At 39.7% G+C, this 25,051-nt stretch overlaps 3 protein-coding genes across 6 annotated transcripts in view; 1 reads left to right on the plus strand and 2 right to left on the minus strand.

Moving 5' to 3' along the window:
- Nucleotides 1–19,453, plus strand: part of RB195_012265 (uncharacterized protein) — a gene marked incomplete at both ends in the record, with an annotated part of 30,115 nt that extends 10,662 nt beyond the window's left edge. The window contains 20 exons of one of the 3 annotated variants that reach the window (XM_064194042.1): nucleotides 6,768–6,918; nucleotides 7,434–7,583; nucleotides 7,996–8,050; nucleotides 8,467–8,595; nucleotides 8,799–8,940; nucleotides 9,287–9,375; nucleotides 9,865–9,985; nucleotides 10,137–10,278; nucleotides 12,644–12,706; nucleotides 14,559–14,661; nucleotides 14,735–15,153; nucleotides 15,840–16,200; nucleotides 16,989–17,120; nucleotides 17,209–17,361; nucleotides 17,439–17,560; nucleotides 17,879–17,984; nucleotides 18,068–18,197; nucleotides 18,457–18,560; nucleotides 19,102–19,184; nucleotides 19,306–19,453. In XM_064194042.1, the coding sequence (XP_064051624.1) occupies nucleotides 6,768–6,918; nucleotides 7,434–7,583; nucleotides 7,996–8,050; nucleotides 8,467–8,595; nucleotides 8,799–8,940; nucleotides 9,287–9,375; nucleotides 9,865–9,985; nucleotides 10,137–10,278; nucleotides 12,644–12,706; nucleotides 14,559–14,661; nucleotides 14,735–15,153; nucleotides 15,840–16,200; nucleotides 16,989–17,120; nucleotides 17,209–17,361; nucleotides 17,439–17,560; nucleotides 17,879–17,984; nucleotides 18,068–18,197; nucleotides 18,457–18,560; nucleotides 19,102–19,184; nucleotides 19,306–19,453 (2,903 nt within the window). Of the gene's footprint in view, nucleotides 1–6,767; nucleotides 6,919–7,433; nucleotides 7,584–7,995; nucleotides 8,051–8,466; nucleotides 8,596–8,798; nucleotides 8,941–9,286; nucleotides 9,376–9,864; nucleotides 9,986–10,136; nucleotides 10,283–11,711; nucleotides 11,744–12,643; nucleotides 12,707–14,558; nucleotides 14,662–14,734; nucleotides 15,154–15,839; nucleotides 16,201–16,988; nucleotides 17,121–17,208; nucleotides 17,362–17,438; nucleotides 17,561–17,878; nucleotides 17,985–18,067; nucleotides 18,198–18,456; nucleotides 18,561–19,101; nucleotides 19,185–19,305 lie in introns of those variants that run through there. The other 2 variants (XM_064194041.1, XM_064194040.1) reach the window with 2 other exon arrangements.
- On the minus strand, nucleotides 2,415–2,642 carry RB195_012266 (uncharacterized protein; the record flags this gene model as incomplete). The annotated part of the gene is made up of 1 exon (XM_064194043.1): nucleotides 2,415–2,642. The coding sequence occupies one exon, from the start codon at nucleotides 2,640–2,642 to the stop codon at nucleotides 2,415–2,417; it is 228 nt and encodes a 75-aa protein (XP_064051625.1).
- A 505-nt stretch (nucleotides 19,454–19,958) lies between the features above and the next one.
- The window catches only part of RB195_012267 (uncharacterized protein), a gene marked incomplete at both ends in the record, with an annotated part of 28,692 nt that continues 23,599 nt past the window's right edge, over nucleotides 19,959–25,051 (minus strand). For both annotated transcript variants that reach the window (XM_064194045.1, XM_064194044.1), the window contains 3 exons: nucleotides 19,959–20,049; nucleotides 20,883–21,051; nucleotides 23,554–23,632. In XM_064194045.1, coding sequence (XP_064051627.1) covers nucleotides 19,959–20,049; nucleotides 20,883–21,051; nucleotides 23,554–23,632 — 339 coding nt within the window. The remainder of the gene's footprint in view (nucleotides 20,050–20,882; nucleotides 21,052–23,553; nucleotides 23,633–25,051) is intronic.

Genomic DNA, 25,051 nt, shown 5'->3' on the forward strand with positions numbered 1-25,051 from the left:
TATTTATTTACTAAACGTATTATTATATTATATTATATTTTTGCATTTTATATTATTATTATTATTATTATTATTTCCGGAAGCTCTCGAAACCAGGCTGCAAATCTAGGATCTCTCAACAAATTTGAGCAAGGTTGGCTTTTGAAAATAGAAAAGTTTAATTCGTTATCATGAATACGGCCTGGCAAAACGTAACTTTTAAAAGCAGTAAAATTTCCTCTGTTGAGAAAAAAAAAACTTTCTTAGTGAGGCCTACTTCTATACAATGTAACCACAAGGAATGTAAGTTATATTCACCTTTTATTATTTATCAACCTATTGTTTTTTGGTTTGTTTTTTTTTTGCTTTTCATTATTTTGTGCTGCCTGTCTTTCTTAATAAAATAGAATCGACAGAACAGACTCCTATTTGAACTTTTCATATTGTATGTAAGACGTTCCAACTGTCATGCCTCAATTTAAATTGTTAGGAAACTATTTTAAAGTGAATACATATCTCCTTAGGACTAGATTTACAATCCTAGATTTCTACTTTTTTCCTGGGTAAAGCTGATTCAGATACTAATTTCGCATTTCTACCGAACTTTTCTTCGAATTTTCGAAAATTGTCGCAAGAGCTGGACGGGAATACGTTCTCCTCATGCCGGGCACTTTTATCTGATCGTTCGAGGACAACATGAGTCATTTATGTTTTGTGCACGGACCTCAGTGGAGTGTTTAATTCCTTCCCACGAAGTGCATAGAGATGAATTTTCTGTGAAGAAGAATCTCGAAAATATTTGTAATTTCTTTGAACAGCCAGAACTTTTCCTTTTCTTCAAGTAGACGGCACTAACACAGTTATACATAAAAAGTTAACCATTAAAGAAAAACTGTAATTGAAATCGGAAAACACGAGGATGTAGTTAAGGAAGGATTAGAACAGTCAAACTGTGTAGAATAGACATAAGATAAATTTATAGTTTTGCAACTGTCTCTTTTTTTTCGGAAATTTGGGTTTAATTGTCACCTCAGAGAGGGTCCCATTGACTAGAAGTGGCTATTGGATGAATTCTGATATGTGTCATACTGCAACCTACTTTTTTAAAGTATAAAATTACTTGAAAAGAGAACATAACTCGAATCGAAAAGTCACCACATTTGAAATGTGAATAAATAAGCAATGAATAAACAGCTAAACAGTAAACAGCGTCTATTTACACTCGGTTTCAGCAAACATAACTATTTTAATTTTGCAATTTCTCATGAATAGCTTGGGATTTCTAAAGAAAATTCCTGAACATGATGTCATGTATATGTTGAGTTTACTCTTTTATGCCACGCGATAATTGAGGTGAGGTTTTTTTTTTCATCGAAATGTTAGTTTTGTTGCAAATATGTCCGTGTGTGTGTGAACATCATAATCAATGATTCATTGTGGTCCTATCAATGTTCATATAATAGAGTGGTGCGTAGAAAAAAAATTGCAAACCCCCCTTTGTTGAGTGTTTTGTAAATAGAATCAACGGTTATTTGCGACGACAGTACCAGTCACGATTTGAATAGATAAACAAACATACACACATTTAATAAACTGAACTCCATGTCGATTTCATTCGCAGTGAATTTGAGCTGAGTGACATTTTGAGAAATTTCTGAAATTTTGGATAATGAAACACTTGTGGGAGTTCGAAATCCATCAAACTCAAACTTTCGTTGCACGAATCGTTTTGCGTGCTATTTTAGAAATATCCAGCAAGTTTTCAAATATATTCCCACCAAAGTTTTCAAATATACGAACCGTTGCATTTGTAACCTTCCTCAGGCATACTCTGTCAGGTGCAAAATCAATATTTTGACTCTTTTTGAATAAAATGGACGGATCATCACAATTGGAATGCATAACATCTTCGCGTTCTTATAAGAAACTTCAACTCATTATCATGAATACATCCAGGTGAAACGTAACTTTTTAAAAGTTATAGGATTTTTCCTACGAAAAAAAAAACCTCAGTGAAATTTACTCCTATATAATGTAATGACAAGGAATGCAAGTTATATGTACGTTTTATTATTTAGCAACTTATTGATTTTTTTCATTGCATAGCATTTCACACAAATGCGTGAGTTCATGGAGTGCTGCAGAAAATTCCAGAAAAAAGAAGTGATGCTATTGCCAGCCGGTTGTAAGACGATGGCTTAGAGCATACGTTGCAGTTATTGTTGTTGTTGTTGCAAAGAAATTTCTCGTATGCGAAAAATTCCGCACTACATTATGGATCGAGGGGGGTTGGGGAGAAGGTGAACGTATCGATCGAAGTGACGTTTACAACGATGACCGAGTTTTTTTTTCTCCCCGTTCGTTCGTTCTCCTATCGCGCCAGCCAGCGCCGCCACCGCCGCCGTTGAACACGCCTCTCATCGCCATCCATCCCTTCACGCACCACGCACACATGCACCAACCCCGACCGACGACCGCAGCATCGAATCGATGCTGCGGTCGTACGTTCTCGTCGTCCGCAGTTCCCGTCCGTCCGTCGATTGCGATGAGGTCGTGATGGTGCTGCCGCTGGACATTTCCTCCACCGTACCAACCATCTGCCGATTCTGACCGGGAGTAACCGACAATAATCGCTGATTCTGGCGTGGTGACGATTCCTCCATTCCTTCGAGCTCTATTCGTACCTAACGTATCCAAGGTAAGAACAACCCCTTATTCTTAAAAATAACCATTATTTACTAGATATTCTCGAGAAAACCTAAGCGTATTTTTATAGGCCTCTGAGCAAATGACGGGAGAAATCCTCACACCACCGCTATTGATTTTTCCTTTGTTTGAATATCGCCAAACGAAGACATTCGTATTTCATTCGCTGTCCATGTTCTGGAATCATTCATTAATTTTTAAACAACCATATGTACATGTGTTAGATTAACTAACAATGAAGAAATTAGGAAAAAGTACAAAGGGGCATGGAAAATTCTAGAAACAGCGAGCAACTAATCAATTTTACGAACCGAACTGCAATGAAATTAAACTAATTGTAATCAATCGGACACAATGTAACATCAGGTGGACTGGAACGTCTATTCACAATACTTTTCGAGGGTCCGAGTGACATGGGGTGTTTTTTTTAGTTTTTTTTTTCTTTCATACTCTGGGAACGAGGATCGCGATGAGTTGCTGTTCTAATGGAAGTATATTGTCTATATTTTACTCTTACTCTAAAGATATGTGGATTTTTGCATGTAATAAATACTCATGCTTTTGAAAATCGACTCGGATTTTGGTTAAATCAACGATAGCTCATTTTATTCAGGAAGCAATTCTCATTTCTGGGAAGAATGTAGTTGGGAGCACTCGACCGTGGTCCTGTTTCTGGAAGCTCTATTTTTCTTTTTTCGCTTAATAACTTTAGCTTACATGTCATAAATCCTCTAAGAGTAATGCTTAGGTATTAGGCCCGACTGATTTGGTTATTTATTTCCACAAATAAGGGCGCGGCTTAGGCCCCAACTATACTGTACTATAGTAAGGCCCAACTATACATTACTCTCATTTTTCTCCTCGGATGAGTGAAATGTATAATTTTTGGTAACTACGTTTCACTTTGCTCAAACACATACCAGAAATTGCTTATTATCCAGCGTTAGTAGTAGAATGTCCATATTCAAAGAATGCGTGCATTCCATTTCGCTTATTTTTACCTTTCTTTTTACTGGTGGGACCTTTTTAATGCACACTAATAACATCCATGATTGGTGAGAGAGTTGATTAAGACTGAAAAAGTTGGAATGCTAGCGTCTTCAAAAACCAGGCCATTGGTTCTCAAAAGAAGATTGGTTTGTTGTACATTCGTTAGTGTCCTCTAATCTAGGAAAACCTTTCGTTCTTTCTTCGACCATTTGGGAAGCTCATTCCTATCATTTCGTTTAAATACGCGAAATTCTTTATCTAGGTTTCTGTGGGATCGCATTCGGCCCATTCCTGAATCAAACGTTAGTGGTTTGAAATCGAATTGACCTCAAGCGAATTCCCACAAATCTAATATCTCATGGGTAAAATCTTTTCAATCAAAAAACAAGGTGGCTTTTAACCTTCACTAAGGTTCTCATTTCTTAATATATTCACTCGTCAGTTTGTTTTACACTATAAAGGATAAAGGATAAAGTCTCTGGCGTTAATCGATCCGCTTAGGATGCGCCCCCACGTTCACTTCAATTCGGAATAGTTTGGGGTTTACGAACGTGTAACTGGCTTATGCAATGACTTGCGCTGGCTAGCCATGTATGTATCATAGTCAAGTCAGTGTTTTTATCCTCCCCAGACGAGTTTGGTACCAATTTCGACCTCGGAGGGATGAAAGGCTTGGTGAGCACTATGGCGGATTCGAACCTCCAATCGATCTTGCACGAAGCGGAACCTCTAACCGCTACACTACACCCGCCCATAGACTTTTTTGACTTTTTTTTTAACAAAATACCTATTCATATTTTGAAACCCCATTGCTCAAAAATCAATTATGATCGATCGATCGATGTAGGAAGGCAGATGTCGTGAACATGTCATATACGACGACCTTTCCAACCTCCTCTACACGTCAAATCTTTGTCCGTCTGCATAATTGTTAATCGTTTCAGCGGGTGACTGGTTCTGTTGCTGATTCAAACAACTAGAGCGATTGGCTGGGCAGACTGTGAGTTTTCATGCCCCCTTAGTTCAGCAGAGAATTCAATTTTTATGGATGATTATTCTTCGAGACTTGGGAAAAAAGTTCTGAAATTGTGGGAAAATTCGACCTATAATATACCTTATTTCCCTTATACAGTAGGGAATAAGGTTGAGTTACATTCTAACGTACTAAGGGATTCATTTACACAGCGCAAAAGAAGTAAACGCACCCTTTCCAGTTTAGTTAGTCACTTTTTGTCTTGCAACTGGTAGCAAATGACCTACTTCTACTTCTTCATGGAATGCGTGCAAATCCACAGGATCCAGCTAGGCACTGCGGCTGCCCACATGAACATAAGTGCCAGTGCTTATAGTTTGCAAAGGTTTTTACTCCACAAACATGCTTATCAGTTAAACCTACTATTCATCCAGTAAATCGTGGACAAATCTCTGAGCGTAGCACAGGTGAGCAGCATATTTCTCGTTCATCACTGTTCAGATCGAAGGTTAGGAAAATGTTGTTCATTCAAATTGGAAAATTCAAGTTGAATATATTTCCTCGTAAAGAAAGTGAGCTCCCGCTGCTTTTAAATAATATTTGACACATTGCTGAGAAAAAATAACAAAATAAAACAAAAGCAAAAACAAGGCCCTACTTTACGATGATTTAATTCGTGACTGTTTTGATTTTGATGTGAAATCAGATATAATTCCTCATTTTTGCATTTTCTCCCACTATTACCGTGTTCGATATCGTTCAAATATTTGATCATGCTAATGAAAGATTTTCTAGCACAATATTAAATTGTGAACGTAGAACTTGTAAGTGATTTGTTTTTTTTTAAGTGTTTTGTTTGATTTGCAAGGAACCGTAACAATTGTCCTTTCTTATTACCACTCTATTTCAACGATATCACCAGGACTGGGGTAACGAGAAGACTATAGGTCTATGTATTATACAATCGGCTTACTCTGCACGAGGTCGGCAGTTTACTCGTGACTTCCTCAAAGCTTTGGATTTTCAAAGGATCAGTAGTTTCAACCGTCAACTTGGATTTGCTATCGATCAGATTTTCATCGAACTACGTTGGGAAAAAAAGGTCCCGTAATATTAGACGTACCTACTCGTTTTTGTTATGCAGTATCCTTATTATTCGTTGACATCGTGAACTTCATCCCTCCGGGGCCGATAAATTGGTACCAGACTTGTCTGAGAGGATAAAAACACTGACAGGACACATCGGCTAGCCACCGCAAGTCATTGTATAAGCCAGTCACGCGTTCGTGAACCTCCAGCGATTCAGAATTGAAGTGAACGTGGATCATGGATCATCCCAAGCGGATTGATTAATGCCAGACACTTTATCCATTATCCTTTATCTAATAAGCTTACACAAATAGTTTTTTTTTTGTTGCTGTTTAATTTCAAGTATCGTGCATGGGACAAACCACACATGCACTGATTTGTGATAAGAAAAAAAGTTGGTTGTATTGCTCATAAGGTTTGGATTTATCCTTATCCTTTTCTTTTACAGTTGCACTGTTGAGCTGGTGCAGGTTCGCGAAATTACGCGAAATTACCCGCCAACTGTCATTTTTCATAAATGTTGTTAAATATTCAGGCTGGTTGGTATCTCAAGAGGATAGATATCAGAAGCATGTCTATCCGTATCTCATTAATCTCTCTGTTTATTTTTTTCTTTTCTTTTTTTTCCCAGGTGGATAGGAATGTAAGGGATGTAGGATTCTGTCCTGTTACGAATGTCCTGTTATGAACGTCCGACCTTTCTTCAGTAAAATCGAGAGCGAGAAAAGAAAAAATTCAGTTGCATATCTTCAAACTCACAATGGGACACATACGTTCCGATCTAAATTAACATAGTTCGTCTTATTAACATAAAGTAGTTCTGCAAATAAATCTGAAAGGGACTTTGTATTCCACTGAAACCTGTGCCAGCTGTTTGTTGAACTGTATGCAGTAATTTATTCATTTTATTATCTTATATTGTGTTTTAATACATGTTTGATGCAAAAAAAAAGTTTTTTTTTTGTTGTTGCCGCTTCATTTTTGAACCGGGGTTTCTAAAGAATTTCGAGAATGTTTTCTTATCTTCCAGATCATTACCATGCGTTGGCCCGTTGCGTTGAGTTAGCGTGGCGTGCAGGTCATGTTGATCAAGCGGAAAAGTTCCTGAAGAAAGCAATCGAGAACAATCCTCGAGCTGCCAAGGATGCTGGATATAACTATTGCAAAGGTCTACATGAATGGTGAGCAGTGATATTCTTTTTTTGAAACTCACCAAGAAGGATTGCGTGCGTCCTTTGTTGTTCTTTGTTTGTCCGCCTCTACCTTCGCTAGTTCCGTTGTTGATTGTATCGTTCAAAAATGCGCGGGAAAGCATTTATCTGCAACCAGCCATCAGTAGCCTTTGTTTTCTCCGCTATCGTATCTTTCGGCATGTGTTTCTCTACTGACAATAACCATAAATGATGCACTGCCATTCATCTGTTGTTTGCCATCTGCCCCTTAACGAGGTGAAGTTTTCGAGCAGTAAATTTCTTTTACCATGCTTAGTCTTTGTTGTATATTGACATAGTAAAACCGTTTTTCGTTTTAAAGACTTTACTTTCAAAGTTTTACTTAATCATGATTAAGTAAAACTTAATCATGAATCATATTGATCAACACTTATTTCTGAAAACTAAATGGTTCTTACTAGATCAAATATACACTAATATATAATATATCATTATCATAAACTAGTTCAACAATCGTTTTGAAGGTATTCTGGAGAACCGAACGCAGCTTTGCAAGCATTCAATCGAGCCCGTCGGGACCTGGAATGGGGTGAACGGGCGTTATACAACATGATAGAAATTGTACTTAATCCGGATAATGAGGTCATTGGAAGCGAGGCGTTGGATCAGGAGAGGTGAGGCCCATGATACCGATCTAATCAAGATCTCTTTCAGTTCTAAATACATTTAAAATCATGTTTTTCCACCGGATAAAATTGAGCTGAACTTAGTCAACAACTCATGAGCATTTTTGAATTCCATTGTAAAAATATGAACTCGATCGCGAATGTTCTGGATAAATCAATAATTTCTGAGTGCTTGCTCAATTTCGCAGGTTTTTTTAAAGTGATGTAGTTCAACATTTCTCAGAGAAATGGTTACAATTGCTACCGTTTGCAACGATTTCCCTCTTTTCCTTTACTAATCCATCCTTTTCGAGTTCGCTTTCATTTATGTTCTGATTATGCTTTATCGACTGCATTTGCCCATAATCTGTTTCAAATTCATTTCTGCATTCATGCAATATTTTGCAAATATTTGTTTCAGAGGTGATGACGCTGACAGAGAGATGGCAGCAAAGACAGCGGAGCGTTTTCTTAAGGTGAGCATCTTTGTTTGCTCCTCACATATTATCTTAATGTACTTTGCTTTTTGAAGAAAAAGTAAAAAGAACCATCCATTAATTGTGATAGGTACTTACTGTTTGTCTAGAAATAAGATTGATTTGTCTTTAGTCTAGTTACCGTTTAGTTGTATCTTGGTTTAGACTATACTTTTGCCACTACACTTTGTAGCATCATTTTATCCAGCAATTTTGTAGTAACTCTTTTGTCCAGGTTGCGAAAGATTATGAAGCCGAGAGATCAGTGACAATATCCAGGTCTTTGTAGTTGATGAAGGTTCTTCTCGCAAGAAAACTTTCAAAAAAAAATTCAAGGTTCCTGTCCTAACTGACTTTTAAATTGTGGCTGTCTAATCTTCTTGTTATTGTATGTGTATTGTTAATTTTTTTTCTAGGAAGTTACGTTCAAGAACAACAATTCCAAGTACGTGCTGATGGAAAACTCGATTCTTGTTGCAAGTGGCGTGCGCGCGAACATCCAGCGAGCGCTCGATAGACTACTACCGATAGTGGGGACCGAGGGGGTACGAAGCAATTTTGAATCTTATCATTTAGAGAGGTTCCTATTATTCATGTCTCATTAGATAAATAACACAGCACTTTTGCGCTAGAATATACTGCTGGAAACGCTCTAATATTATTTAATGAAAATCGTGTTCTGAACCCGCGAGCTATCTTTCTGAAATGCTTTTAAAGTGAACAGATTATTTTTTACTCTCTCTTGCAGGACAAAGTTTCCAGTGTTGGTGCTGTATTGATTGTGGCCAGAGCGTATATATTGATGAAGCAGACACCTAAAGCAAAGGCACTACTCAAAAGAGTCGTTGGACATCCTTGGACTCTGGAGGATGCGGATTATCTGGAAAAGTGTATGTGATTCTTACATTGGAATTGGTTCAAGAGCGCTTTTTTTCCTTATTTCACTCAGCTTTGACCGCTTCTAATCTTTTGTATATTCACCTTTTTGTACATTTTTTTTAAATAATAATAGCCACTACCCACACTTAACTCGATTCTTGCTATGACACTTCTGCGAGAAGGGAATTCAATGTCTCCCTTTCGCTGGGTGTCATGGCGTGTATCGCAGTGCTCATGCGAACCTGACCTTCACTCATCTTTCCTTTTCCACTATATCTCCTTACTTTCTTCTTTGTTACATTTTAAATTAACTAGAAGTAAATTTTCTTGAAAATTCTCGTTATAAGCACGTTCTAGGCTGGTTGTTGCTCGCAGATCTATATATCAATCAGAACAAACCAGATCAGGCGAACGCAATTCTGCGAACAGTGCTACAGCACAATGCGGTTTGTTAATACTTTAGCTCTTTTTGACATTAATCGCTTTAGTTTTCGAGGATTCTGTGTTAGAGCAATGCGCTTACACTAATAGATTTCTCACGGCATACGAAGAAGAAGTTCCCTTTGAGAAGAAAACCGATTGTATCGAATTCTATTATTCATAGCTGTCTGCCCAGTTTCAAAAGAATTCTTCCAAGGGCAAAGTTAATTTCTACGATATTTCACGATCCTCATGAATTTCTCCGAGTTCAGGCTTTTTGATGATTTGATTTCATTTTTGATATGGTTGTTTAGTCGTTTGCTCTGGGTTTCGGGTTATTTCATTTCTCAACTGAACAGTAAGATTTTAACAAGGCCGTGTGACCGTTTTGTATCAATGGTGTATTTTAACGAATTCGACAGAATGGCATAAAATGAAAGGAAAATGTCCTCAACGGATCAGCAGGAACTATAAGACGTAATCCTAAGATCCGATTTCATGAATTGATTTTTCAGAGCTCAATAAAAGCATTTGAATTTTTGGGGCAACTTCGTGAACGCGAACAAAAGTTCAGTGACGCGGCAGCAAACTACGATGACGCCTGGAAGCTGAGTCGAATGAGAAATCCAGCAGTAGGTCTGTTTCATTTTTAAATATAGGATGGAAGGAAGTCCTTTTCCTTTCTTGGCGGTACAAATCTTGGAACTTGAAGAACAAACAAAGAATATTGAAAAATGAAGAATGTAGAATGTGTTTTGGAGAAAATCAATAGGGTTTTTTTTTTCAGGATACAAGCTCGCTTACAACTTGCTGAAATGCAAACGACTCTTCGATTGCATCGAAGTTTGTCATCAAGTCCTAAAGCAGTATCCAACTTATCCCAAGATTAAGAAGGAGATTATGGATAAAGCAAGAATGAGTATACGAACGTAATGTCACAAATCAAATTTGAACTGTAACTTTCGTACATATGTATGCAAGTGCATTGTTCTAATAAAGAAAAAAAAAAACTTTGTTTTGAAGGGTCCAAAGTCGGCCTAAAAACCAAAAATGGAAAGTTATGAAAAAAAGAAGTAAAAAAGAGTTATCCTCAGCAGATACTTAGGGTTTTAAGTTGTCGGTTAGTCATGGGTTCTTCCAGTGCTACAATTGGAAGTCGTTTTTCTTGCAGTACTTCATTGCCAGTAATTAAGTGGTGAAGTAGCAAGCAGGCCTACTTTCTAAGATAGTCTTCGCCCATGTTCTTATTTTTGCGATGCGGAACAAGCGCACAGAAGATAAAAAAAACAGCTTGCACTATAAATATCACCTAATTAATGCGTTGCACAAATCCATAACATTCGGCTTCAATATTAGTAGACGATAATGTGGAGGAAAAAGTAGGACACCCAAAGCGGGTGTAATGTTCGAGGTCAAATAATGAGCCAATTCTGAGAGCTATGGTAATCTACATGGAATTAAAAGATAATCATATTGGGTAAAAAATGGTGTAGAACGTATGTATTTCTAACGACATTGACTCAGATATATATAACAAACAGAAATGAACACGATTCCGAGAGGTGGAGTAAGAAAAAATCAAGAACGGTTCAAAAAGAGTGTATTTTTAGCTGGAATAATCATCACTCGAAACAATGTGTATTCGGGTCAAAACGACATGAATCAAGAGTGTAGTTGCGGTGCATTTGTGTATGCGCTCGGAAGGGCGCGCCAATAGAAATCGACGTGGGACCGTCTCAAGCTGCAGCGATGGGTGGTGCCAGCAAGGATTCCGCCACGCCCTTAACCACTACGCTCCACCGCACCGCTTCGAGAGAAGCCGCTTACGCGTACGTTATTGCGTACGTGGCTTCATGTCGTTTTGACCCAACTATAGCCTTTGGGATACAGTATCCTTCTTTCACCAAGAGATTGTCGCAGAATTATAATCGCTGACCACTTCAATACTTTAAAAATAGGCTTTGCATGCTTTGTTTCAAGCAGATATGAAGACCTGGTTGGAATTTTGGCATCAGTGAAGGAAGTGGTCCCAATACGAATAGCATTAAAATGAAGAAGACTGCGGTTGATACTGAAATAGCCACGGATAATTGAAAACAGCGTTTGTCATGCAAACACATTCCAAACACATACATACCAATATTAACAGTGGTTCCCTTTAAGGGATATACAAGCGGGACAGCTTCCACTCTGTGAGGATCTTCAAACAGAGCGAGCATAACCCTGATACCATTCTCCCTTCATGTTAACGGCAGCTTAGAATGAAATCTTCAATGTTTGCATCTTCTTTGGACAATGTAGAGTTCGGGTAGATTACAGGTATACGAGTGGCCACACTCAGTTTTCCATAATCGTCCTGAAAATGGCGTGGGAGCCGGCTTGCTCCCCTACGAGGTACGTTAGGACGCGCCGCTTGCACACGCGGTGCGCGAGCGAGCAGTCGGGGATCGATGAAGAGTCATCAGCAGTCTATTCAAGTGGAATCAATGAATAGGCTGGTGAGCAAAAGAGCCAGAACGTGTACAAGAACGGCGCGTTCTAACGTATCTCGTAGGAACTGAGGCCATTTTCCAAGCCCTTTTTTCAGGAAAATTAGGTGGAAGGGGATTTAGTGTGGTCACAGTCATGCACGTAATCCACACAGTCAACGCTAAATTGTCAGCCAGGGATCCAAGCATCGGAAATTTCATGATACGTACGCGGCCTTGAGCTGGGATATGGTTTGTGCGTCTATCCCTTTAATGCAATCACCTGTGTACTATTGCATGTGTGGAGTTCAGCCAAACGAAAGTTGTCAAGGAACAAAACATCCTTAGATGTATGACACAAACGATGACGGTCGTCCCAAATCCAGAAAAAAAAAACAAGGGGAAACAATCGACGACAATAACACATCAACAGACGCACACACCATTGGTTTGGCACTATTATAACAGTACAGGTTAATCGTCGAGACGGGAACGATCAACCTCTGGCTTCCAGCATACTTCACAGACGTGATCGTTGAGTCTGAGCGCCTCTGAAATGTTGCATATACATGAGGATCATCACGCGTCCGGCAATTATCGCGCTCCACTTCCTCTCCGACAGTTTGCTGACGTCCTTTAATAATCAGTATCGATTGCCGCCAGCGGTGTTTACCACATTTCGCTCGTGTTCCCGTTGCTGTGCTGTAGTTGGGCGTGTTCTTCGTTTACCTCTGTGGTTACCGTTTCTTATTCATTCCCTGCTGATAGTCGCCAGTGGTGTATTTGTACTGCACTATCATTGTTGTGTAATTCTCCTTGCTTTCAGATACATAGCTGGATCGGTCATTTCGAAAGTTCTTCACCAAGCATTGGTCATGCAATCTAACGGGTTAGTTTCTTTCCAACCATTTGTGTTTGCTATATGGAACTTGTGACTTGCCCCAGGGTAACAATAGCGCAACAACAGCCTACAAGCGAACGGAACTAGTGAAATGACTGTTTATTGGAAGTAAAACTAAACAAAAACAAGTTTTTGCTCACGATATTGGGTGTATATGTGTCACCTCTATCGTTCGGCGAGTAAAGTGTTTTTATTTCTGGAAGTTCCATCTTCTCTTTTTTTCGTAATTGCTTTTTCCTCCGTGCCATGAATCCCCCAAGACTAATGGTTAGATTTTTGGGCCCTGACTGACTTAGTTACTCACTTCCAGAAATAATAGCGCCCTTGTGTGCTCCCCTCTCGAACTCCAACTACAATTTCCTCCATTCAGTAAATCCGCAATCAGTATACCGCCACTATAGCGGTATATATACCATCACATGAGGTACAGCACGCGGTCGCATCGCGCTGCGTCTGGCTCGATCTGACACTAACGTGATGCCAAACCGCTGTATGCAAATACGTGCTTTTAAGCGTCTCTGAGGGTGATGCGTTGGTTTATTGTTATGCTCAATTTTAAGTTTGTGTTCGTGCTGGTTGTATTTGTGAATGTTTTGTTATGGATCGCGTTTTGTGCTGAAAAGATGCTGAACATTGTTGAAATGCTCGACTAAGTGACAAATAGAACGGCAAGTCTCCAATTTGAAAAGCTGAAAAGCATTCCAGGAAGTGTGTATCAGTAGAGAGATCATTAATGGAAGTAGATGGCTGATACGGTCAGGGTCCTGAAACCTAGGCGCTAGTTTTAGAGGACTTATGACATGTAGCCTGAAACTACTAACAAAAAAAAGGAAGACAGAGTTGGAACCACTGCCTTATCTTTACTAAACTTTTACGAAGGCTGTAGAGTTGCGAAACGCTCAAGAAGTGGGATCTCTGAGGCCCTATTTTCTATTCTTCTCGGCTGCCGAGCCAGGCGCGACGCGTTCACGTGCGGTAACTCCATATGATGGTACATATACTGGCATTCATCAATGACTGAGTGTGACTAACACACAAAAAAGTATCACTTGGGACTTAGAAAATAGTCTTTCGGGTCGATCCGACAGACCACAAATATCGCTGCTAATCAGAATGCGTTGGACCACTGCAGCAATTCACACTGAGTCTGTGAGCTTTGCTTGTCATTTTTGTATTTTGGGTAACCTCAGATTTAGGTTACATATAACTTATTCATTCACACTGATGCTTAGCGCCATTGCCGAATTGAGCTCTCGCACTGCTGCAGAAACCATTTTAACGTTCATCTTGAGTTTTTCGTAGAAATATAGTGTTACAAGAATTTCCAAGTGAAGTTTTTTTTGTATACTGGTCGATTTCAATCAACACTCTGAGAAACCGGTTTTTGCAGATTTTCCGAGATGGTGAAGATGACACCTACATATACGCAATATCTTGCCTAAGAACTTGTATTTGTTTAGATTTCCACCCTTTCACTATTTTTATTTCCTTGCATACATGCAATAGTCTGAGCCGGTGCTCTGACCCCCTTCACTTTTCAACGGTTGGGGAAGGGAACCCCCTCCCCTTAAAAAAAAATTACCCTCTTTTGGCGGTTGGAAAGACCCTTGGGCTCCAAATGCTAAACCCCTTTGGAGGCGCTCTCCTTCGCACCTATGTTTCCTTGTTTTCTTTTGCTGCGCTAGAAAGCTTGGATTTTTTTTAACAGAAATGAGACCTACCACTCCCTTATTTCGCAGTGTTAAAGGTCAGCAGTTCTGAAGGTCATAACTTACGACAGTGATGGTTAACTTTAAAAAAATCGTTTATATCGTAACTGCATTTGCTGTTTGCGTTACAGAAGTGACATGCTAGCTTCCATTCCTATGCCAACTAGTGCTCCGCCTCCACCTTCTTCAGCAGCTAACGAAGCATGGGAAAAAGCACAACAAGCTTTGAAAAAGGTACTACAATCTCTTCCCTAGATTTTTGCATGCTCTTTTGTATTTCCTTGCACTTATTTATTGAATTTCTTAGATATCTCCAATGAAACCTCCGAACAATCAAGCACAGCCACCTGTACCTCAACCTCCAAATGCTCATACGCTCATGATGCAGTACTATCCCTGGATGGCTCATTCTTATGGTATGCAGTATCCTCCGCCTCCAGGCTATTCCATGGGGTATCAGCAACAGAACTATCCGCAAATGCCGCCAACGAACAATCAGCAACAGTGGAACAACAATCAGAAATCTTGGAACAACCAAAAACAGTGGAACAAACGACCGCCTCAACAGCAGAAGCAGCCGCAGACTCAAACTCCAAAGAAATTCACGCCATTCTCCCTAGCACCGAGAGTTGCAGCCGCCAATCAGAAGACAGTGCTACAACCGGCGCAGTCCGTCGCAAATAGTCTGGGGCCGGGCGGACTTGGTGTGATGCCAGAGAATGTTAGGTGCGTTATTCCATTCTTCTCATCACAAAAATTATCTTCAAATGGCTTTCTTGTAAGGGAAAGTCTCATACTTGCTGTAATGACATTGGTCAACCAAGCGACGTCGCTTTCCAGAAATCAATATCGTTTCGTTATTTATCCTTACGATACAGAAGTTCTATTTTTTTCTCTTTTACGTCATTAGTGACTGATTCAGTGATGTCATAAAAGACCAATAACATCTTGATTGATGTTCGTTGAGTACCTTGAGTATGATTGTTTAGTGTGATTGGCATCTTAAAATGCAGACCTTTGCGCACTGCTCTAGTTTTTCTGTTCCGACCACCACTCTCGACTGCGAAATTTTTCGGGATTCGTATTTTTCAAAGCTCTTCAAACAATTAGGGTCTAAATTTCATGGATTTACACATTGTTAGAGAGAATATAACCATTTATCTTTAGCTACAAATCCAACACATTTATATCACACTTAACTGTTGCCTAAGTTTTTTTATCTTTAAGCTGCATTATTTTCTACGCTCCTGGCAAGTACTTCTCTTCAGAATTCAAAAACAAGGCGAAGTTCGCGTTCGCGAAATTGACCAATTTACTGTGTGAATTTTGGCATCTACAGTTGACTTCATTATAGATTAATTTAATCAATTTTAACGAAAATAAGTTTACGATTCACAGTAATCTTTTTGCAGACGCTATGTGGAACGAGCGTATCTGGCAGCACAAAGCGCCGAGGATCGTCAAAAGGTGCAGGAGTATCTTGAGAAGCGGCTGCGACCGCTGTTGCAGGCGGGCACTACTCGAGCTGTCGACTGGGATCGTGAGCCGCTACCACATGAACGTAACTACGAACTACCTGCCGCTTGGACTCCGGCAGCAACACTGCGTGCTTCCCTACAAGCCAATCTGAACAGAAACACAGCGCATCAACATTCTAAGCATGATCGTGATCGGAAGCGGTCAGCATCGCCAGACGGCTCTGACGGTGATAAGGCGAAACGCGACCGACGTAGCAGTAGCAGTTCAAGTGACGTGGAGATTGTCAAAGTCAAGGTGTTGGCGGGGTGGTTTTTCGTTAGGCTATCTAGTGGCGGAGTTTTTGCGCGTTCTTTAGGAAGGTAGATTAGAAGTGCTGCTGTTCTTAAGCTTATTTTAAAAGAAATTTAGGGTTAGTGTAGCTTTGTTTTGCTTTGCTGAACTATTCTTCTAGACTTTTGGGCCCATCAAAACAGATTTAGCAATAGTTTTGGCACTTGAAGTTAACAGGGGAATTATTTTCAAGCAGAACTCAGTGCGGGTCTCAACTGCATCAGATAAGCTGCCATTCCGTGGTTTTCTTTCTGCTTTAATATTACATTTTCATTTCTCTGTTGTAGGTAATCGATTTTTGATGGAGAATTGGTTGTTTTTTTTAGTAACGAAAAAGTATTATCAAAATCAAATATTCATAAGAATTAAAACTATTATATTCACCAGTATTCTAAGAAAACAACCACATTCTCTTTTGCAAGAATTTCTTTCTCAGCTATTCTTCGTGATAAAATGTTACGGATAAGGGAACCGTCAGTGCTCATATCTCCATAGTGTGGATGACTGATTGTTGGTTGCCATTTTTGCAATGCGCTCTCATACCCCATGTGTTACATACGACTAACACTGCGCATTTCTCGCCATTGCGAAGTTGCCATATGGCAAAGCTTACATAAGCACGACAATTGTTTCGCGATGAAGTAAACACAGTATTAAGTACTTGCACGATGAGTACTTACAATGAATGTTACTGAGTAAATGCCTTAAGCTTTGTGTTTTAAGAAAGCTTACAGTATTTGGTTCCATTTCAGTCAATTGTTTCGAAAAAGAAGTCTAAAAAGGAACTAAAAAGGGAAGCAAAAGCTGCAAAAAAGGAGAAGTTAAAACAAAATAATGGGCAAAAAGTTCAGAAGAAGGAGCAACCACAATGGCACATTGAGGAGGTTTGTTTTCTTTTTGATTTGGCCAAGGATTATGGGTGACTTCTGTTCCCCGCGTTTTTCAATTTCGTCATTTCTTGGCCCATTTTAGGATTCGAGCAGAATGGAGGAAAGAGCCCGAAGGTTTGCAGATGATGCACGTGTTGCAGTTGCGTCTGTTATAGCGTCTGCTCGCCCAATACGAATGCGACTTGTTAAAGGAACTTGTCAAAGTGTTGAGAAAAGCTTTTTCAGGTTAACATCGGTTGGTTTTTAAGCAATTTTTGATGTCTTCCCTTCGTAATAGTTATCTGGCCCGTGAAATTATCTCAATCTTTTAAGGCTCCAGATCCAAGTCAAGTACGTCCTCCAGAGATTCTTGAGAAGTCCTTAGAAAATGTTAAGAACAAATATAGGGAAGGAGCTGCGTATCAGTACTTGTCAGACCAGCTGCGATCTATAAGGTGATTAAGTTTGCTGTACTATTTTTATGAGGATTTCTTCCTATCTATGATAACATTTCGTGCGTGAAGGGTGGTTAGGGTGGAGGACTCAGTCGTGTTCTTATTTCTGGAAGTAACCAAACAAATCCATTGGGTCGCTACGGCCTAAGCATTAGTATTGGAGTGTCTATGATATGTGAGCTAAAGTTACTCAGAGAAAAAAGTAAGATAGAGGGTCCAGAAATAAGGGTGCGGATGAGTTCCTCCCACTACATTCTTCCTCATTTCGTTGTTCTTGTATCTTTCATGTTGCTGCGGTTATTTTCTTTTCTCATTTAGACAGGACCTCACTGTACAACGGGTAAGGAATAGTTTCACGGTCCTAGTGTATGAGATCAACGCCAGGATAGCTCTTGAAAATAAGGACAGCCAGGAATTCAATAAGGTTGTTTTCTTCGTTATCGGTCTTGCGATTGAGTGGCTGCGAAGTTTTTCTCTTTCTTCTTTCTTAAAACATTTCATTTTTAGTGTCAGAGTCAGCTGAAACTCCTGTATAGTGAGATTCCGGATTGCCCAAATGAACCGGAATTTGTCGCTTATCGTCTTTTATACTATATTGCTATGTCGAACTCGTTAGACGTTTCATCTTTGTTAAAAAGTGAGCAATAACTTTAATACTACTTACTGACTTGCGTTAGCTTGGGTGGTTGTGACGTACGTACGAATTGGAGCAAAATCACTTTTAGAAGGGATTTTTTAAGGCAGGTAGAGCGACGGTTCATGAATCGCCGTAGTTGCGTCGCATTCACCCGGACTAGCGCTTCAGTAGTGTCTTAATTTGTTACTCGTTTTGAGTTCCATCCTACTGATATGTAGCAAAAATGCGCAAATTTATGTACTGAATCATTGAAATTCAGGACTACCAGACTCGATGCGGTCTGAGGAGTGTGTGTCATTTGCGATGAAAGTACGTCGTGCTGTAGCTTTAGAAAATTATCCTACTCTTTTCAGGTTGTTCAAGGTAAGGTTATTCATTGATACTTTTTAGTATTTTTAATATTTAGTTAGTTGGAGAGCAAGGCTATTTCTGTTTCTAATTTTTCTAATTGACTACTAATGTATGTTAATTAGCACTATCGTTATCATCATTTTTTGCACTACTACTTTGCACTGTAAAAGTAGTGGATACATATGTATGAATGCGATAGTACTGTGATAGTTGAGTTCAAACTAGAAGATTGCATATTGGTTTTCCATTTTTCGACTGCTTAACATGGGTTTTGGAATTCTTCGAATTCACGACTAGGACCACTACTATCTGACTGAATCGCTCTTCTCCCACCCATTTCTATTACAGTCCTAGACAAAATAGTTATCTTCTTCATCACAAACTGTCCCAGAACTTGATTTCAATAATGAGGCCAGTGTACCTGTTATATCAGATTTCGTGTTCAGAACAAATAATATTGATCTGTTCTTGCTCAAATAGACATTTTGTTTGCTCGCTGAGATAACTGAATCTTTTCAACCATTACGTTTAAGAAATAAATTACCAAATTCAGAATGCACCGAAGATGTGTCCGTTCCTCATGGATATGTTCATTGAGCGTGAACGTAAGGCATTCCTCATTCAAATATTTAAATCGTGAGTTCATTTGCGGTTTTTGCAAAGCTGATTATTATCTCTGTTGTTGTAGATTGTGATGAATCTGTTGCATTTATAGGTGTTTTCTGTTATTTTCATGCAATCATTCCAACTTGTTCAGGTTCCGTCCGACAATTCCAGTTAAGAAGGTGAGTGAATGGTTGGGAATGTCTGAGCCAACTCTTGTTGAATGGTTGAATTTGCTGGAAATCGAGTGTGAAGTTGGTGGTACGATAGATTGTCGCATATATGCGGCTAAAACGTTTTAGCGAAAATCTTTGACCAGCTTTTCAATTGGTCTTGTCAACTTTACCCCTGAATGACCAGGGAGTTTTTGAACAGAGGAAGCAGATTTTTCTTACCTCTATGGACACCTCAGGCTTTTTTTTTCCTGATCTCTTTCAGTTTATTTAGTGAACGGTGAGGTGATAAATTTTTGTTGACGTTTTAAGTGCTAGATTTTATCCTAAAGTTGTTGATGTTCCAGAATTATCTTCCGTCTTACAAGGTTTTAGAATAACGTGTCTTACAAGTGTACATACCGTGTTATTATCCATCTATGTTAAATATTGCACAAAGAGGAATAAAAAACTTATTATTAGATAACATGGACTATACATTTACGAAAAAAAATAGAAATCAATAACACAGACTGCAATGAGAGCGAGCGAGCGCACACACCCAGCCGCATTAGCAGAGCGGGGCGCGACGCAAGTGTGGTAGTGTGGCGTAGACGGCACGGAAGACGATGACGTTGACGATGCAACACTGCGGTTAGTAGGGTGTGAACCGTGCGCCACTTGCCTTGTGGGCGGGACCAGCCGGTGAGTTGGCACCCTTCAGCAGCGGTGCACCCAGCAACACACTGAATGGTAGAAAACGACAGTACTTGGTTGGTTAAAGTTTCGAGGTTCAGAGTGATAGTGAAAATAATAGTAGGAGAATAAGGGTGTGGATAGAGAAGCGTAATTACTAAGCTGAATTCGGCCGGTAGTAGGCTTTTATAGTCCTTACGAAACGAGGACTTTTAGGGAACTGAAGCACTTCACTAATTGCAAGGTAGCCGTGAATTACTACAACGAAGTGGGGCTTGATTCAGGCTACTTTCATCAACTTTTATTTCTAGAAATATTTAATTTGTGGACCCGCAAAAAATGACTAGACGGTTGCTCTATCGTACAAATTTAGATAGGGCTGACGTTTTTTTCTCTGTATTAAGTGCTCATAAGGGGATGCTTGCTCTTTTCCATTATCTCACCCTATTGGGTTTCAAACTGAAATGGTAAAATGGTAATAAGAAAGGGCAGATCAGGGGCGCGACTCGGAACAAATTTCTAAGGCTCCTACTATCGAAAGAGCACTGATAGCACAACAGTGTCTCTATCATTCTTTTTCTGTTCACTTTGTTGGAGAAAAATGTTTTTCCAAACACATTTTGTATGGTATGGCCTAATATGTTAGTTGTTGAGCTAAAATGACGCATTTTCCAAGCATAATTGAAGCCTACTACAGACCATAATCTAAAAAAAAGCGCATACAAAGGACAGAGTATATGATGAATGTTCGACGAAAACATGCAAAAATTACGCAAGAAAGAAAAAAAACTGTGAACTACGTGTTCTCTGCTGATAAAAACGCTTTATTACTTTCTCTATGTGTGGTCGGAATGTTGCTTTCGATTCGCCTAACGTTCTCTACCTGCTGTTGAGTGCCGCATATTGATTGATCAGTTCCAATTGTCGATCTTCACTCCAAAATCCGGTCATTGCTGCTGCTTTAGAGGGATCAGGCATGCCAGCGCTCACAGCGGCGGCGCCCGGTTGAGTTGGATATCCGCCGGCTCCGGCGAGGATCAACCCGCCGAACACTAAAAGAAAACAAGAAATGTGTCAGATATAAGTGCACACTCCTAGTAGTTCCTAGTAGAGATCAGATGATGATATTTCTATGGACTTGTGGAATAGTCAGTCAATTTTGGACTAAGGACATTTTGTTGGGAGGTCTCGGAGTGTTCCGTTGAGCACGTCTTGTTCACAGGTGGTCCTACAACGTTTCCCTATAGGTTTGATGACGAAGAGAGAGGTTGACGTCTCGTACGAGAGGTAACATCTCGCTTTTCGTCCTCGCAAATTTTCTCGTTTTCTGCTAAACGACAGCTTGGACAAAGTTGTAGGACCTCTGGTTTCATTTTACAGCAAAACAAATTGTTCATAGACAAAACAGATTGTTTCATCTTCCGGAAGAAATGAAATCGTGTCCTCTTTGTATTATTCCTGATTAGTGATCCCAAAGATGTACAAAAGTCATGAAGTTGCTTCAGAAACTTCGTCGTAAAGTTGTGTTTTGTCTGATTTGGTGTGTTCTCCTAGATATACGTAGAGCTTCTTCCAAAATACTTTGTAATTAAGTAAAGCCATCGTCTCTACCTCGTTGATCGCTGGATTACGGACCAATGTATGCGACATCAAGGCAGCATACCACGAATCTGGGGTGGTACGGATTTCAGGTGGAGTATCCGTATACGGAGTCGTAGATTATGGAGACCGCAGCGGATCCGCTTATCCCTACCTGAGTCTATGCAAGTAGCCTGCCCCTGAATGCTGTTTTGTACGATGCCTTCTATTGCAGCACGCCATCCTTGCACGCGCAGCGTCCTTTACAGCCTATCGGGGCAGTCCGAATTGATTTCCGACGAATCGCAAGACGGAGGCGGCGCAAGAGGTGGAGCGTTGTAGTAGATGGCGTCGCACAAAACAGCATTCTGGAGGCGGCTGTTTGCAGTGATGCAGGGAGAGATGAGCGGACCTACCCCCGTTTCCATAATCTACGACCCCGTACGCGGATACTCCACCTGAAATCCGTACCACCCCGAGATTCGTGGTATGCTGCCTTTCAACGCGGTTTTCACCTTGTTGAATTCTCCAAAACGGTTGTAATTTTATATTACTATTATAGAAGTGGGCAACCAAGAGAAACCGAAAATCATGGACCTATAATTTTCTCTACATAAAATCATGTAAAATCGAGATAGACATAAAATTGTTATGTTAAATTACATGGACAATGCTTCAGTGCAGTTAGGGACGAAATTCTCACGAGTTCACATGGTTCTTTTTCTTTAGCTTAGTAAATGTCTTTTCCCACAATAAGCTGATGTCAAAAATGAGCGCAAGAATCGTTGAAACTCAAAAACGTTCGCTTCAACAATTTCCTCATTTAAATCAATTTGTAACACTTTGTTTTTGTTTGTTAACAATTTAACAATTTGTTTGTAAAACTGCTTGGTCTTGAACTTCAGAGCTAAATTACAACTTTTTCTTCAAAATTCTACAGTACTTTCTATATGCGTTAGCTGCTTGAATGCTAAATGACCAGTTCTCCTTTAAAATTCTGCACTGTTTTTCTGTCTAAAAGGGAAGATAAGACTGACGGTGACAAACTAGACGGACGAAATACGAGCAAATCTAAGAAATGTGATATCTAGAAAGTGTTTTGGGGGATTTTTTTTCCGCGGGGAAAATTCCTACGTTGTCCGTGTGATACTCTCGTAGAACACCAGGAAACCTCCGAACATAGCTCTCCGAGCACTCTCGTAATAATCAAATTTAAATACGAAACATCTATTCTTGTTCTTCTAATATCTAACTAATCAATCTACGTGTTTCAAATGAAATACTCAATGTAAAAGTAACATAGGAACGGATACTTTAGCATGTGGGGATTGAGATGAAGGGAATGGGGGGAAAAATCAACCGAAAGGATCGGAGCATGTGGATGATCAGACGCGCACGCACACACACACACGCAACCATTGTTTGACGCCCCGCATGTAAGGTGCGTTGTAGGCGTTTTTCTGGACGGTCGAGTAGGAGCGGAACGAGAAAAGCAGCAATTTAGCAGCAATAACATCAACAGCAGCAGCAATAGTAGCAGCAGCAGCAGCAGCGGCAGCAGCACGTTCAGGGCAAAAAAAATCGGGCACGTCACGTGCCAATCGACCAGCAGGTGATATCTTTGAACTTAAAAGAAAAAGGAAATTAAAAACTGCTACTTCATTCGCATGCATTTCCAGACAAGACCTCTAGGCAGTAAAGTGGATAGTAGCGGACTAGAAGACGACGACCGTATATATACATATGTGTGCAAACATCAACATCAGGGCTGAATGGTGGTGGTGGTGTGTGTGTGTGTATACGTGCCGTATACGAGGGGATGTGGATAGATATATGTAAATGTACTTAAACATAGTAGTATATGTGTATACGTACGTGTACGTGTGTGTATGTGTGTTTATTTGTGAAACATAGCTGTAGTGTGTAAAAATAGGAGGTTGGAAAAGAAGATAGAGAGAGAGAGAGAGTAGCAGTACCTTGGGGATTGAGGGTAGGAGCGGGAAGGAAGGCGGATGCCGGCCCATATTGCGCCGACGCTGGAACACCACGAGCCAGCTGAAAACACACAAAGAACGACGTGTGGATCGTGGTGACGGTGGAACTCACTCCACACCCGCTGTCTGTACCGTATTCTCACACGACGACGACGACCGATCACGTCATCACAGCGAATAGCAGAACACGAAGAACATACATATATAAATTAATAGAGTACTACTAATTAATAGAGTACTGTGTGCTTATTTGAAGATACTTATATATAGTGTTAGATGAACGGGACGGCACGCTGAAGAAAAAGCTTTGCTGAATATGCTCAGCTCAGATTCTGGATGAGTTTTTGTTTTGAAGAATTCACAAACTATATTACTAACTATGTTCCGACTAGAATATTCTTTGGTCACAAAATCAAGAATAAATTTGATCTGGATCAATCTTTATGGGTATGTAATTTCATTCATATATCCTTAATTATCCCTTATATATCCTCTCCTTGTATTATATCTACCTATATATGTATATATTCAAGTCAGACACAAGTAGTTAACGTAATTTAAGCCACACCCACAATGAAAAATGTTAGATGAATAGGTCGTGGCTTCAAAATCTTGGTAAATTGAGCCCATTCACTTGACCAAACTCGTAGAAGGAACCAGCTTTACTCTCTGTTCTACTTTATACCATGCTAGCCTCAGAAAACAAAAAAAGCGCTCTTCCCTCCGTCAAGAGAGAGAGAAAAAAAAAACGGATTAATCCCTATAGGCTATCGTCTAGGGAAAACAATGCAAATCTCACGGCATGTTGTGATTGTATGTTTTTCAAAAAAAAAAGTGCATGAAAATGTTCTAATTTGCAAGAGGATTAAAAAAGCGCGAATTTAAGCCTCAATGATGACTTCAAGACTAAAAAAAAACTTGTCACAATTCATTCGTATCTCGTAAAAATTTCGTATGAAAGGCTGGGTGGATTGATGTTTGGATGTGGGAGTGGAGTAATTTCCAACTCGTCAAAAGTGATGTAATAAGTTAAAACATCCATGAATTTGACTATTAATTTAGATAACTCATCCATAATCGAACAACAGTGATGAATCGCCCGTTTATCGTGAATTTCCAGATTTTCCCGTGGTTATTTGATAGGAAATATATGTCAATGGTGAGCTTCCATGGTTATACGCAGCATAGCTATGTAAGCTCACAATACAAATCAGCTTTAGTATTATTATTGAGTGCGCTTAAATGGTAAAATTGTAAACAAGTACTTAGTACATACGTACGTCTAGTGGAAACAACGATCGCATGCTTTTCACTACGAAAACATTGGGGGAAATCTTTGGAAAATGGCCAAGGGAAAGGCCAGAAATCAATCTTCAATCGGGTCGTCCACTTATGATGTCATGCGAATGCAACACGAAAAAAAAAGTAGCAGGGAAAAGCGGGTAAATCACGTCTCTAATCTTAGTAAATATGCAGAAAA

This window comes from Necator americanus, chromosome III, assembly GCF_031761385.1.
Source record: "Necator americanus strain Aroian chromosome III, whole genome shotgun sequence".
Lineage (NCBI taxonomy): Eukaryota > Metazoa > Nematoda > Chromadorea > Rhabditida > Ancylostomatidae > Necator > Necator americanus.